The 15752-nt window shown below is 42.7% G+C and overlaps 1 protein-coding gene across 5 annotated transcripts in view; it reads left to right on the plus strand.

Annotated features, from left to right (window-relative positions):
• The first annotated feature begins 636 nt into the window (after positions 1–636).
• Positions 637–15752, plus strand: part of Dync2i1 (dynein 2 intermediate chain 1) — a 56832-nt gene continuing 41716 nt past the window's right edge. For 2 of the 5 annotated variants that reach the window (XM_052184840.1, XM_052184839.1), the window contains exons 1-8: positions 637–808; positions 960–1061; positions 6379–6432; positions 7403–7835; positions 9064–9155; positions 11548–11856; positions 12981–13058; positions 13541–13757. In XM_052184840.1, the coding sequence (XP_052040800.1) occupies positions 794–808; positions 960–1061; positions 6379–6432; positions 7403–7835; positions 9064–9155; positions 11548–11856; positions 12981–13058; positions 13541–13757 (1300 nt within the window). In that variant the 5' untranslated portion in view covers positions 637–793. Of the gene's footprint in view, positions 809–959; positions 1084–6378; positions 6433–7402; positions 7836–9063; positions 9156–11547; positions 11857–12980; positions 13059–13540; positions 13758–15752 lie in introns of those variants that run through there. The other 3 variants (XM_052184841.1, XM_052184842.1, XM_052184844.1) reach the window with 3 other exon arrangements.

Below are 15752 nucleotides of genomic sequence, written 5' to 3' on the forward strand. Positions count from 1 at the left end.
TCTAAGAAATGTACTGGATTAGTAGAAACAAAGATACTAATAAACCTGAAGCAAAGATCTAAGACTTAATGTATATTAGTCTAATGTATAGAGACATCAAAGACTTAATGTATATTAGTTTCTTTTGTATGGCAAGGGTTCCGGTTTGTGACCTTTGTGTCTCGAGCGAGTGGAAAGTCAAATTCTAACCAGGGTTACGGTAATATGTAGCTTAGAAAAGTGTGCGAAACTTCTCGTCTGCAGAAAAAGCTCAGAATGTTAACATACCATAATCCAGATACTTTCTAAGTATCGCTAGGTAGATGCCTGGTCTTGAACTCACCAAGATCCTACTGCCTTGTCTCCATTGTAATGGAATTAATTAAAGGTGCACGCTGCCACAGTCGACCACAAATGGCTTTCATGAAAAGACAGTCTATAGGGTGTGAGTTTAAGAGGCAAAGCTTTGTTCAAGTATAAAGCTCAATCACCGTTCCCATCTCTCATTGTCAACCTTGGGGGGGGGGGGGGGTGTCAATCAAGGACCAGACAAAGAGACTCAAGATCTTAGAAACCACTCCAGCCAGTTGGCAGGAAACGCGGATGCGCAGGCGCGCGAACTGGGACCAGCCGCGGGGCATGCTGGGCCAGCGACTAGGCTGGTTGCTAGGAGGCGGGGACGCCGGCCCTCCCGGGACCCGCGTCGCAGTAGGCCTAGCTGGCTGGAGGGGCCGAGCGACGGCGGGTTTGTCTTCCTCCGGTGGCCCGCGCCTGCAGGGCCGAAGACACGCGGCTGCCCCGGCCTCGAGGAGCGATGGAGCCTGCGAAGGTCGGTGTGCCGCGGGGCCCGGCCCGCGCCCGCGTTCCCCCACTCTTCCTTGGCAATGGAGACCGGGTTTCTCCTCGGCCTGAACTTAGGAGAGAGCTGGAGGCGGATTTGGGTCGAGGTCTCAGCTCTGCTGATGCCTCTCACTTCTTAGCTCCAGGTGCGGTTTGTGGAGGAGTTTCTGGACTCATCCAGAGGCGTGGCTGAGTGTCAACTTAAGGAAGGCACAGGACTCCTGAAAAAAAAATGCCGAAAGGTGAAACATGAGTCTCGTTAAGGTAGAAAGTTGTTGACTTTAACTTTGGTAGGTCATATATATCAAAAATTCATCTCTTAAGTTTTCCGGTTTGGTGGAATACAGGTTTTTAAAAGTATGTCCTTATGATCCTATCAATTACCCGTGATTAATCCTATGAATTACCCTAGCGTCTATTATAAAGGACCCTTGTCTGCTTTAATTAATCTGGGTCTTCTTTTTCCATCTTTTGGTTTACTGGGTAAAAGTTTTAACATTTTGTTGATTTTTCTCAAAGAGCTCTTAGTTTCGTTGATTCTTCGTACTAGTTTGTGTCGTTGCGTTGCAGTTTCTTTGATTTCAGTCCTGAGTTTGATTTTTTTTCTTGCCATTTACTCTTTTGTAGCATTATTTCTTCTTGTTTTTTTTTCCCCCCTAGGGCTGTCAGATGCATCATGAAGTTACCAATATAGAACCTCTCTAGTTTTTGATGGAGGCACTTAGTGCTATGAACTTGGGTCTTACAAACTGCGTTCATTGTGTTCTGTAGGTTTGGGTATGGTGAATTTTCATTCAGTTTTAAAAAGTTTAATTTCCTTTGTGATTTCTGTTTTGACTCGATTTTCATTCAGTAGTAAGTTGTTCCAGTGTCCACTGGTTTGTGTGCTATTATTGATATTCAGTTTAATCCATGGTGGTCAGATAGGATACAGGGTATTATTTCAGTTTTCTTATATGTATTGAGGCTTGCCCAGTGTTCTAATATGTCATCATGAGCTTCGGAAAAGAAAGTATAGTCTTTAGAGTTTGGGTGGAATATTTGTGTGTGTGTCTGTCTGTCAATGTCAGTTTGCTTACAATATTTTTGTTTTGTTTTTGCTTTTTTTTTTAATTTGCTTTTTAAAACTCCAGCAACTTCTCTGTTTAGGTTTTGTCTAAATGACCTGATGACTGGAAGTCAGGTATTGAAGCCATGCACTACCATTATATGAAGGTCAATATGTGATTTTTATCAGTAGTAGTATCTTTTATGAATGTAGGTACTCTTGTGTCTGGTGCATAAATGTTTAGAACTGCAATTGTTGTGTTTTATGAAAAAGAAAAAAGAAGCCAGGGATGTGTTTGGTAGAGGTGCAGTATGGTGTGGAGGAAAGGTTTCTCTCTGTAGGCCCATGCTGAGGCATCCCTTCTCCCTGAGGTAGAGGTATAGTATAGAATAGAGTTTATTTAGGGCATGGTAAGGGGAGATGAAGAGGTAGGAGAGAGAGAGAGAGAGAGAGAGAGAGAGAGAGAGAGAGAGAGAGAGAGAGAGAAGAAGAAGAAGAAGAAGAAGAAGGAGGAGGAGGAGGAGGAGGAGGAGGAGGAGGAGGAGGAGGAGGAGGAGGAAAAGAAGAGGCCGGCACAAGTAAGTGGAGAGAGAGGAAGGAAGAGAATGGGGAGAGAAGGGTCAGAGGGGAAGTAGGTAAGAGAGCAAGAGTAGAGAAGAGAGTGAGGAGGGGGCAAGAAGCCTCTTTTATAGTGTGTCAGGCACACCTGCTGTTGCCAGGTACCTGTGGAGTAGAGCCTAGAAGAAATGCTAACAGCAATATTATTTTTTTCCCTTGACAGATTTTTTTCCCCTCTTGATGAGTATGTAACGTCTCTATCTCTTCTGGTTAGTTTTGGCTTGAAGTCTCCTTTGTCACATACTAAAATGGCTGTACCTGTGGTTTTTTGTGGGTCCATTTGCTTGGAATACATTTTCTAGCCTTTTCCCTAAGGTAATGATGTCTGTCGTTCATGGTGAGTTTTTGGATGCAGCAGAAAGATGGACCCTGTTTTCTAATCCAGTCTGCTGGTCTATGTCTGCTGGTCTATGTCTAATCCAGTCTGCTGGTCTATGTCTTTTTATTGGGGAATTGAGACTACTGAGTTTGAGAGTTCTTAATGAGCAGTGTTTATAATTCCCGTTATTTTGTTGTTGTGGGATGGGTTTGATTTACTCTTCTGGGATTGTTTAGTCCTCACGTCCTCTGGTGTGTTTAGTCAACCTTCTCGTCAGTGTGTCATTTTCCTTCAGTGCCTTCTGAAGAGCTGGATTCTTGGACAGCCAGTTTTCTTTTGTATCATGTTTTTCTTTCTGAATGGATTGTGATTGATAGTTTTGCTGGGTAGAGTAGTTTGGGCTGTTATCTGTGGTCTCTCAGACCTTACAGACTGTCTATGTCCTTCTGGCTTTTAGAATCTCTATGGAAAAGTCAAGATCTTACTCTAATGGCCTGCCTTTATATGCTATTTGGTCTTTTTTCCTAGCCATATTTATATTCTTTCTTTGTCCTATACATTTAGTGTTTTGATTATTATGTGTTGTCGGGGTTTCTTTTCTGATTTGGTTTTCTGCATACCCGTTATAACTTGATAAAGCACGTCTTTCTTTAGGTTGGGAAACGTTACTGTTATGATTTTATTAAAAATATTTACTATGCCTTCGATCTGGTTTTCTTCTCCTTCCTCTACATGTATTATTCATAGCTTTGATCTTTTCATAGTGTTCTGAGTTTCCTGGATGTTTTGTGCTCCAATTTTATTTTAGGTTTAACATTTTCTTTGACTGAGCTATCCCTTTCTTCTACTTTGTCTTCAGACCTGAAATTCTATTTCCTGTCTTAATCCACTGGGGAGGCTTATCTTGAGGTTTTTGTTTGAGATCGTGGGTGTTTGAATTCCAGATTTATTTCAGTTTGGGTTTTCTTTGGTAATTCTATTTCTTCATGTCTTCAATTGTTTTCATTATTTCTTATAATTGATTGTGTGTGCACAAATGCGTGTGTACATGCATGCATGTGTGTGCTCACAGTCTTCATTAAAGCTTTTATTCACATCCTCTTTAAGGTCCTTGAACATATTTGTGATTGCTATTTTGAAACTCCTGTTTTGTGTTTCAGCTACATTGCCTTTCTCATTGTCTATGACAGAGGGTTGCTGGCTTCTGGAGAAGGCATATTGTCTTGTGGTTCATGTTTATGTTTTTGTTTTGGGATCTAGGCATCTGGAGTTCAGATATTTGAAGTGTTTCTTGGTATAGATATCTGGTCTTATCTTTATATTGTGGGTGTTCTGTTCTTTGGTTACAGTTGCACACCCTGGGTCCTAGCCAATATTGTTGGCTGTGGGTTTCCTGGTGGAAAGTGGTTCTAGTTCCTAGCCAAACAAGGTGCTTGTGGAGGCCTTTGTAGAGAGCTGTTCTGTGGGTCAGTGGGGAGTAACAGAGGGGTAGAAATGGGGTAGAAGGAAAGGGTGAGAGGGCATCAAGAAGGAACTAGGGGGACCCTGAGTCTGTACCAACAGGCCTTGTACCTAGTGGATGGAGGTGGGCAGGCTGGAGGAGGGGCTCCTGTGGGCAGGCTGGAGCAGAACTAAATAATTTGTACAGAATGGAATTGATGACAGGACGGGGGAAAGAGTGATACATATGTCCTGAGTCATTCGGACCTGAGTCCCATCCTAGTGCAGTCGTTATGGGGTCCCCAGTAGAGGGTGAGTCTGGTGGTTGGTGGAGTCAAAAAGGAGAGGGATAGGCTAGGAGAAAAGGCTAAAGGGGGCCATAGGGAAGATCAAGGGGGACACTGGGTCTGTGGCAAAAGACTGAAGCTCTAGGGTATGGAGGTGCTGGGAGGAGGGCCACATCAGGCCTTTAAACATAAGTTTTGAGAACATGGCCTTAGTTCCTCACAGTTTTTTGTTTTTTGTTTTTTTGTTTGTTTTGTTTTTTAAGACAGGGTTTCTCTTTGTATTTCTGGCTGTTCTAGACCTCACTCTGTAGACCAGGCTGGCTTTAATTCAGAGATACACCTGCCTCTGCCTCCCAAGTGCTGGGATTAAAAAAAGACACGTGCCACTATTCTAGGCAGTTCCTCAAATTTTTGAGGCAAGCTCTTTACTAGCTGAGCTACTTTTCTAGTCCCTATAACTTTTCTTGACAGGTTTATGAGATCCAAATAGTGTATTTGACTCAGTATAGCATCTGATGTGTATTAGATGCTAAATGAAATAAATGTGTCTTACTTCCTGGTTTCTATTTTATGTGAAAAAAATCATCTTAAATTTAATTGTTAGAATATCACTGATCTTTTTATTTTGCGTATGTATTCTGTGGACTGGGAATTGGAGAACACATACAGCTCAGGCAGCTTAATTCTGCTCCTCTGACATCTGGGGTTTCAAATAGGCAGATGCAGGTTTGGGGCTTGTGCATGGTCACTCATTGGGTGGACTGCCTCATGCTTTGGCCACTGAGTCGACCTGTGGGGCCTTGGTCTGCTTAGCTGGAACATCTGCACGTGGCCTCTCTCCCACAGTGCTGCTCTCCCTCTTTACACTCAGGCTCCTGTCCTAGGTGACCCGAGGACGGCCAAGTGGGAGACACATTCTTTGGTAGTCACACAGCATTCTTTTGGCCTAGGATGGGCCAACCACGGCAAAAGAGGCAGAAATCCCAGACTCAGCCCTGTGCTCATTGTTTGGGAGGAGATAGTTTACTGTGGCCTATATAAAAAATGTTTCCTGGCAGTATGTTTGTTTTAATAAAAAAATACATATTGGTGTTTTGCCTGTGTGTATGTCTGTGTACCACATACTTGCCTGTTTTCTGAGGAGGCCAGATACTGAAGTGAGAGCCCTTGGAGTTGGAGTTTTGCAGTTCTATGCTGCTGTGTAGGTAAGGGGACTTGAGCACAGGTTTATTTATTTATTTATTTATTTATTTAAGAAAGAAGCCACTGCTCTTAACAGCCGAGCCATCTTTCTAGACCACATTTGATCACAGAATGCTTGCCCTTGATCTGTTAGTTAACTGCCATCATAACTTTGCTTTCTTTTTTATTGGATAATAGTAGTTTTTGAAATAGCCAAATGAATGGGCCCTGTAATAATTGCAGATTACTTTAGTAAATAATTTAAACAAATCTTTATTTGTATCCTTTCTGTTTTTCGTTTGAGACAGAGTATCCCTATGCTTCTGAGGTTGGCCTCAAACTCCGTATCCTCCTGCTTTGGCTACCCAAGTGCTGGGATTGCAGGTGTGGGCTCCATTTTTGTCCCGTATTTGGATCAGCTTTCATTTCAATAGGAAAGCAAAATGAGAAAATAAAAACTATCTTCTAGTTTATTATTTTTGATACAAATAGTATAATGGAAACACTAAATTTGTTATTTAAAAACTTCCCCCTAGGACCTTCGTATATTGCTTAAGCTGGCTTGGAACTTAGAATCTTCCTGGCTAAGCTGTCCAAGTGCTAGGATATGGGTGTGTGCTGCCATGCCTGACTCGATAATTCTGTCTTTGTACTTTGCTACTTAGAGAAGAACCAAAGATGATACTTGGAAAGCAGATGACCTCAGAAAACACCTTAAGGTAATACATTTTAAAGACCTGGAGTGGGAGTCACATGAAACTCCATGGGCTTTCGGATAGTGACCAGGCTCACAGCCCTGCATAGCTTTGCTTACAAGAAGTTCATTTCAGAGGTGTTTTTGACTCAAAGAGGAAGGTAGGTAGTTAATACTTCTGGAATATTTTAGGGTATGGTCCTGCACCGGGACTGAGCTGTCCTGTGTGTAGCCCAGTCTGGTAGTCCCACCAGTTTGAGTGTTATGATTGAGATTTAGTCCTCCTGAAAATGTTATAATAAAGATCTCAATTAGTTAATTAATTAGTTAATTTTAAACAGGCCCTCGCTCTGTAGTCCAGGCTGGCTTTGAATTGAAGTAGCTGATTCTCCTGTCCCCTTCTCCTGAGGGCTGGGATTATTCTTGACACCCATGCTTGGCTTTATTGCTGTTGACACAGGGTCTCACTGTGTAGCCCTAGCTAGCCTGGAACTCATACAAACCAGATGGTCTCGAACTCACAGAGATCCACCTGCTTCTGCTTCTTGAGTGCTAGAATTAAAGGCATGAGCCACCATGCCCAGCTGGCTTCATTCTCTGTGTAGTAACTGAGTGGTTCTTGCCTCAGCAACTTTAAACTATGACTTCACTATGTCCTCCTATTATAGGTTATATTTTATTGTTTCACTTTTTTGCAGTACTAAGTTTGAACTCATGTTTGTGGGCTAGGCAAGACTGCTGCTGCATCCTGCCTCCCATGTTACACTTCAGGTTGATTTGCCAATCAGCACATACATGGGTTTGTAGAAATGTTAGGTAGGACCACAGTTAGTATGCTAAGAATACTCATCAGTTCTTCCTTCCACCTTGATGGACTGAGAGGGCCATTGCAGCCAGTGATTTTTAAAGTGCTGTGAATGAGTCTTTGTCCAGATGGTGACAGTAAATGCCCATGTGCTTTCATAGTCATGGAAGATCTTCCTGTGTCATTCTAGGCTGGACAATCGGGTAGTCCCAAGGAAGAGAAGAAACTCAGAGAAAAGAAGATGCACAAGGACTCAGAGCTGGGCACTCCTGAATACAGAGAGCACAAGAGCAGGGACCCAGATCGAGAGGCCCGGCACAAGGAGAAGACATCTGAGAGAGACCTGTACACCTCCACGGAACATCCCCGTGGGGAGAGGGACCGGGAGAGGCACAAGGAAAGGAGGAAAGATGTGAAAGACCGTGAGAGAGACAAGCTAAGAGAGAGACATCGAGACCAAGAAGCAGAGAAGGCTCACAGTCGAGGCAAGGACAGAGAGAGGGAGAAAGACAGACGGGCCAGGAAAGAAGAGCTCAGGCAGTCCATGGCTTACCACGACCTTCTGGGTCGGGATATGCGTGGCCGGCAGATGCTGGAGAAAATGGAAAAGAAAGGTCACACAGGTATGTCTCTGCTTCACGGACTCCACCTATAGTGTCACCCAGGCTGCTTGTTAGTTTTCTAGCAAGCTGTTGATTGCTTGCTCAGTCACTTGACTGGTTGTGTGTGTGTGTGTGTGTGTGTGTTTACACATGTGTGCCACACTCTGAGTGGAGGTTAGAGGATAACTTTCAGGAGTTGGATCTTGCCTTCCCCATTGCGATGGGGTCACTTTCTGCCACATTCTGTCCTTCAGGCTAGCTGGCTGACTCTACTTTTCTTCCCGCTCATCCTGCTGTAGGAATGCTGGGATTATAAAGGTGTGCAGCTGTATCCAGCATACATGGGCTCTGGGTTTGTCAGGCTTGACTGGCTGGTGCTTTTACTCACTGAGCCATTTTCTTGGCCTGTATTTTGTTTAAAAGTTCTCACTGTTTGAACAGTCTTCCTTTCAGTTCGTCGTTTATTTTCTCTAAGGGTTTCATGGATACTTTACCTTTGGCTGTAGGACACAGAAAGCCACGGTTTCTTATTGTCCATGCTTGTTAGTATGAACGTTAAAAAAAATTCAACAAAGGAAACTAGGATTTACTAGTGTTTTTAATTTTTGAAATTCTTTTTTTTAAATTTAATATCTCAGTAAATCTTAAATCTCTGTGAATAAACAAAAATAAAGCACTTAAGTATTCCACCAAAGTATTAGTTTTATTGCCTTGTTGGGGATTTGGGGATAAACTCAGGCGTGTTGTGGTAGGCAAAGGCTACTCTTAAGCCCTGCCCTTTGGGCTTTTGTAAGTGTAAGCCAATGAGGTGTCAGTGATAGCTGGTGTGTCTGTACTTGGTAGTCCTTGGACGTCAACACCACCATGGTGACGGTGACTCACCCTCTCAGCCGCAACCACCTAATAGGTTTCAGCTTCCTGTCAGATGCTATCTGTGAGGCTGCTTGCTCTCTACTTCCAGGGGAACAGAGACATTTACCCGCTTGTCTCAGTAACACACTGGGAGAGGGGAAGAACTGTGTCTGTTTCTGAGCCTGCCATATTGCTCTTCCACTTTAAGTTTAGGTACTGGCACTTGTTACTCTTGGGTTTTGAGAATGTGTTTTACTTGAGGAATGTCTTGCAATATAAATTAATGAGCATATGTGCAATAGCAAAGTCTACAGCAAGTTACCAGGTGGTCTTCTTGGTAAGATAAAATTTGTGACTATTAAAAATATGCTGTTGTATTTTGTTTTTGTTTTTTTAGCAAGTAAAATACGAACTGAGGAAAGAGAAAGGAGAGATGAAGACTCTGACAGAATAGATGAAGACAGAGAAAGAAGATACAGAGAAAGAAAGGTAATGCTCGCAGGCCCAAGCCAGCAGAGCGTTTGGGAACACTGGGCTAATGGAAGAAGGAAATGAAGCTTCTGGACACTTTCTTTTTTAAAAATACATTTTAAACTTCTAATTGACATGTAATAATTATACATACTTAAAGGGCACAGTGTGACACTTCAGTGTATACATGTAGTGTTTAATTTCCACAATACAATGATTGGCATGTGTGTCACTTAAGACATTTTGTCTTAGGGTCATTATTGCTGTGATGAAACCCAGTGGCCAAAAAGCAGCTTGGGGAGGAAAGAGTTTATTTGGCTTACATTTCCACACTGTAGTCCATCATCTAAAGGAATCAGGAGGAAGCTCACGCGGGGCTGGAACCTGGAGGCAGGAGCTGATGCAGAGGCCATGGAGGGTGCTGCTTACTGGTTTGCTCAGCCTGCTTGCTTATAGAACCCAGGACCACCAACCCAGAAATGGCACCACCCACAATGACCTGGGCTCTCCCTCATCAAGCTCTACTTAAGAAAATACCCTACAGCTGGATTCTGTGTTTTCTCAATTGAGGTTCCCTCCTTTCAGATGACTCCACCTTGTGTCAAGTTGACACCAGACTAGCCAGGACACCACTTTTTTTTTTTTTTTTAAATCATCCTAGGCTAAAGAACATTAGAATGAATTCCTCTTGTACCTTATGTTGGTGAGTACTTATGGAAGTAAACCACCATTCACTAATTACCACTTGTGTAACACACCTTATAGTGGCTAGCCTTAAGTTTACATTAAAAAATTAACTCTTTATTAGGCATTTATGTCGCTTTTTTAATTTAATTGAGGGATCTTTTATTTTTACAAGTAAGTGCAAATTATGACATGGATAAGTCAATCCTTTGGTGTACAGAATGCTTAACAAATCCTCTTTCTACTTCATGTAATAGTTGTGATGTAATAGTTGTCTGGGTTTTGTTATGGGTCTGTAAAGGAAAGGTCCTTTAGACTTAGCTTTTTAATTCCCATAGTTTATTTGACAAGTGATCTTAGGTAGTGATCTGCTTTTAAAGCTGAGGGCCTCAGTCGGACATAGTTCTCTAGAAATGCTCTCCTGACAGAGATAAACAGGGTGGGCTAGAGTTGAGGAGAACCAAGGCAGGAGAGTACAGAGACTCTTCTGTGTCTCTAGACTGGGTGGAAGGAACCCAGAGAGTCAAGGCACGACTTGGGCGTGGTGTGAGCCTCTGCTGTGCTGGACCAAGCCAGGCTTGCTTGGAGCCTGCCTTGAAGGCTCCTAGATGGAGTCAGAGCTGGAGTACCATCATAATGATGGCTGTGACTTGTGTCACGAGTGACTCACTGAACTTTGGCGGTTGTGTTGGGATGAGAAGATGACTAAATCATAGCCTTTCCTTGCTTGGCTCCTTGTCTGTGTGCAAATGAACAACAATTAAGAGACAGTGTCAGGCCATGTTACTACATGGAGACAGCAGCATCACGCTGCTGGCATTCACCACAGGGGCTGGTGTCCTAAAGAAGTCACAAAGTCTCTGTAGCAGGGACTACAGGGCTATGGAGCTAAAGGTGAGGGAACACATTAAGAATGTGGTGGAGAAACAACGAAGGCAGATGCTGTTTGTTTTGTTGTATGTCTGTATTGCTTTTCTGCCACTATAATAGAATATGCAAGGAATTCCATATGTAAAAAAAAAGGTTGACTTTGATTCACAGAATTGGAACCTTCAGCCCATGCCTGGTTGTCTCTGTTGTAGAGAGGTAGGACACTGTAGGAATGCTCAGTGGAGCAAAGCTACTCACACCCCATTCAGGGATTAGAGGGGGGAGGGCGGAAGAGGAAGACAAGGCCCACAGCCCCCTCAGCCTTTCACATGGCTGCAATTCCTCAGGTTCACAGTGCCTCACAGCAGTGACAGGCAGGAGAGCAAGCCTAACACAGATGTCCAGCCCTTCATCCCGAGGAGTATGGACAATTTTTAATTCAGAGGACATCTAGGCTTAGATGATCTTGCTTTGTAGTGCTTGATTGGTGTCAATGAGGATTCTTCTTCTTCTGGATCAAGGATTTTAGGGAGACAGATTGCCCACTGTGATTTTCTTTCACTGTAATATACATAGATAGCACCATTTCACTCTAATACACACATGCAGCACATGTCAGTGTGTTACACACAGACAGCACACGTCACTGTATTACACACAGGCAGCACACATCACTATAATACACACAGACAGCACATGTCACTGTATTACACACAGGCAGCACACATCACTATAATACACACAGACAGCACACGTCACTGTATTACACATAGGCAGCACACATCACTGTACTACACAGAGAGCACTGCATGTGGTGATCCCTTAGCTCACATAGATTTCTCTGTTGGGTTTATAGCTGCAGTATGGAGACAGTAAGGAGAATCCCCTCAACTACTGGCTGTACAAGGAGGAAGGGGAAAAGAAGCACAGGAAGGTGAAAGATACAGATCGGGAGAAGAAGCACAGAGAGAAAAGCAGCACACGGGAGAAAAGGGAGAGGCACTCTAAGGAGAAGGGGAGCTCGCTCTCCGACAGGGAAGTGGAGGACAGACACCGAGAGAAGCGGCACAAGGAAGGACTGCATTATGATGAGGAGAGGCGCCGAAGTCACACGGATAAAAAAGAGAGATCTTCTAAAGAAGAGCACAAGAAAAGGGAATCGAAGGTATCGTTCCATGGTATTGCCTTCATACTCATCCTGAACGTTGCTCAGTATAGCCGAATAATGTTCAGATTTACTGTCTAATATCCTGTTGGTTTAAGGTTACTATAACAAAGCATCAGACATAAGAGAGGAAGGTTTATTTGGCTCATATTCTTAGAGGTTGCAGTTCATTATGTCAGGGAGAGCACTGGCCTGTGCTACAGGCTTCTGAGGCCACTAGCATAGCGGCTGTGCCACCCTCACTTAGGGTTGCCTTTTCCGTAGTTGACCTCGACTCTTTGGACACATCTTCATGATAGTCAGAGATGTGCTTTATAAATATTGTAAATCTTCTCGGTCTAATGAAGTGGTTGTGGCATAGATGACCTAAGTCAATACTTTGTAATCAGTAGAGGGAGAGTAATAATTGTAGTCATGTGGTACAAGTACGGCCCCTCACCTCTTGAGATGAGGTCTCACTGTTTTGTGCAGGCTGGTCTACAGGTTTGGCTTCCAGTGACCCTTCTGCCTCCATCTTCCAATCAGCCTAGCTTGCTGCTGCTTGCTATCACACCCAGCTGTTAACAGAAAATTGAAAATCTTCTGAAGATGGTACTTTTCAAGGAGAAATTAAGTAATCCAGTTATAAAGCAGTTTGAATCAGAATTGGTAAATAGGTTTAGAAAAAAGAATAAAATATATAGATATCTGCTGATCACCAAGCTTCTATTTTCTTCCTGTGTATACTTGGCTTCGTCAGTCCAGTTGCTGATGTTTTCAGAGACGCAACTATAGTGACTCATTCTCCAGCACTTCGAACTGCTGCTTTTATGAAACCTGAAAACAGTTGTTCTATATCGGTCACGCATATATTGTATAATGTTCGTTATAGAATAAACACCTTTCAAACATTTATATTGTTTTTGGTGAAAGCTTAAAACCTTTTTAGTTTTTTGTAAAATGTAGTGTGTTCTTACAAGGGTATCTCTCAAAATAATCCTAAATTGTTATGTTTTATAAATAATTTTAAATCAGCATCTCACGAACCCTAGAAAACATATATGTCCAACTTCTTTGCAATATTTAAGTTTACGGTAGATTGACTTTTTTGTTTGTTTTGTTTCATGTTCAACTTCTGCTTCTAGGAACCTGAAAAAGAAGACATCGATTTAGAGACTGCTGGGGCCGATGAATACTTGCCCAACTTAGAAGATGATTTTGTGGTATGTCTCAGATTTAAATTTTTCTCAGTTTAACAATTTGGTCTTAAAAATTAGTGCATGTGTAGTAATTATTTTCTCTCTTGTCCACGTCTGGTAAGGCCTGATGTGCAAAGCTTGCTATATTCCTACCGGTGCTTAAGACGTTGTATAGTTTAACCCCGTTTTAAGTGCACTGTATTCAAACATTTATGTGTGTATGTAACTATAAGTACATGTAACCCTTCACAATCTTAGCACAAAGTTTATACATTATTAATACTTACTAGTATACTTGGTCCTATATCCTGTGGTTTATTTTCAGAAAAACAAAGGCAGCAGTATATTATAAATTTACAATCCAGCAACATTAAAATCAGTGAATTATAATATCTCCCTTAGCTATAAGAGTTTGGCTTATTTTAAATTATAAACTGTACTGTTCTGCTGTACATGGGCGTCAGCTCACTGGCCTTAGGCTGCACAATCTTTCCTCTTGTCTGCAGGATTATGAAGATGACTTCGAGGTCTGCGATGGAGACGATGACAGCAATAATGAGCATGAAGTTAAAGAAAGAGCTGAAGAACTTCCTCTGGCCCAGAAGAGGGAAATACAGGAAATTCAAAAGGCGATCAGTGCAGAGAATGAAAGGGTTGGCGAGTTATCTTTGAAAATGTTTCAGAAGCAAAGTCGGACGGAGTATACAAAGGAGCCTGGGGCAGGTATGCACAGGATGCTTGTAGCTGGGAAACATGTTCTGTGAGCTTTGGTAATGGTGGCTATGAACTGAAATGAGCTGTCCCCCATACACAGCCATGCACATTATTCTACACCGCTAGCAGCCTCTTGTGCAGCCTGTAGGTGTGTCCTTGTTCCTCTGGTAATGTCCTCCTTGAAGTCTCATCAAGTGAGAATTATAATTTCATAAAAGGAAATTCCTTGGGAAAAGGTTCAGTAGTCAGTATGAGGCTTCCCGACATGCTGTGAATGCCATCTCAGGCCTACCGGCCACCTCACAGGGCTGCTCTCTATTTTGTACAGTGTCCTTGGGCTTCTGTGGAGCTAGCAAGGCCTATCACCTGCCTCATGGAGCAAGTCTGCTATCATGTAGCCCAAACCCCCTGCAGTAAGATCTTGTAGTCCACAATGAATAAAGTTAATAGAAATTAGTTATTAGTGCAGTGTAATAATGCAACTAGAAGAGTAATCAGCAATCACATGTGTGCCTACTGCAGAGGTAGCAAACTATTGGGCAGTGTGGATAGTTGGTGTTCTAGAAGTTGATAGCTAGAAGTACTCCTTTGAGACCTGGGCTAATGGGCCTGGCAGAAGGAAGGACCTGACCTAGTCTTTTTACTGTGTGGATTGGTACTGTACAGTGGTACCCAGGTACTGGTACTGTGGCCTCAGAGTGGTGTGGCAGTGTATTTACTTAGGTCTGTATAATGTATCCATGAACAACCTACATTTCATTTCCTACATTTATGCTTGACATGATCTCTTTGCCCAGTTGGCAAGATTCATTGGTCACTCGCACACACATTGCTTCTGAGAAAAGAAGAACTATGATTTTGGCCTCTCAGTATTAAGCTATTACAAGGGGATGGGAGAGAAGGGTGTGTACAGAGACAAAGCCACGTTCTGTACAGTCGGTGGCAACTTGGGAAGTTTAATGGTGCTCATGGAGTTTTAGATCTTGATTTTGGCATTGACTAGCTGTGTGACCTTGAGCACTATTCTAATTTCCTCTCTGTTGCTATATAATAATGAGACTATAAGCATCTTAAGGCAGAAGATAATTTATCTGCTGTACATGTCCAGGTCACAGTCCATCACAGACCATACAAGTCAAGGCAGGAACAAGCAGGAACTTGGAGGAAACCCTGGTAGAATATTGCTTGCCAGAGAGGGTAACGGAGAACAATCACAGCAGTCTGCTGTAACCAAAGCTAGCTGGGTGTGGTTTGCTTAGTTAAAATATTTTATGGTCCTCTGATTACTCATCTTGTGTTGATGGGCAATGATGGAGTGACGAGCTAAACTGAGATGAGTAACATGGGCCCTGGGATATAGCTAGGCTACTCCTGCATCTCCATAGCCTTGTGAACGTAGCTTCTACCTGGCATCTTTCAGAAGACCCTGATTTCATTGCAATTGAAGAATTGCTTCAGGTCTTGCCCTTCCTCTGTAGTGAACTTCTTTCCCTGCAGGTGAGGGGGACCCCTGCTTAAGCCTGCATTGCCTAAGTGCTACCTGAACAGGTTATTATATGTACATGAGTATCTTGCATATATATACATATACACCCTGTGTGTACTGGTACTTTCAGAGGTCAGAAGAAGCTATCAGATTCTGTAGAGTTACAGAAATTATGAGATGACACATGAGTGCTGGGAACCAAACCATGTCCTCTGCAAGAGCAGCAAAGGCTGAAGCACGTCATGATCTCTAGTCCCCTAAGTGTTTTCTGATGCAACACTGTGCAGTCAGTTTGAGCACATGTTCTGTTCTTGTCTGTCAACACAAGCATAGTGCCTTCTCCTCTTAATTAGGTTCCCATCATGCAGTGGTGTGGAAACTTCTGCAGGTTACGGTGCTGCAGCAAATGCAGCATGAATTTCTTATTTTACCATTGATCTTAGCAGCCTCAAGAATTTTTTATTTCCTTAAATTGAGGACATTCATCTTTTTATTTCAGTGAAGCTCCTTTAAATTTT

This window comes from Apodemus sylvaticus, chromosome 6, assembly GCF_947179515.1.
Source record: "Apodemus sylvaticus chromosome 6, mApoSyl1.1, whole genome shotgun sequence".
Classification (NCBI taxonomy): Eukaryota; Metazoa; Chordata; class Mammalia; order Rodentia; family Muridae; genus Apodemus; species Apodemus sylvaticus.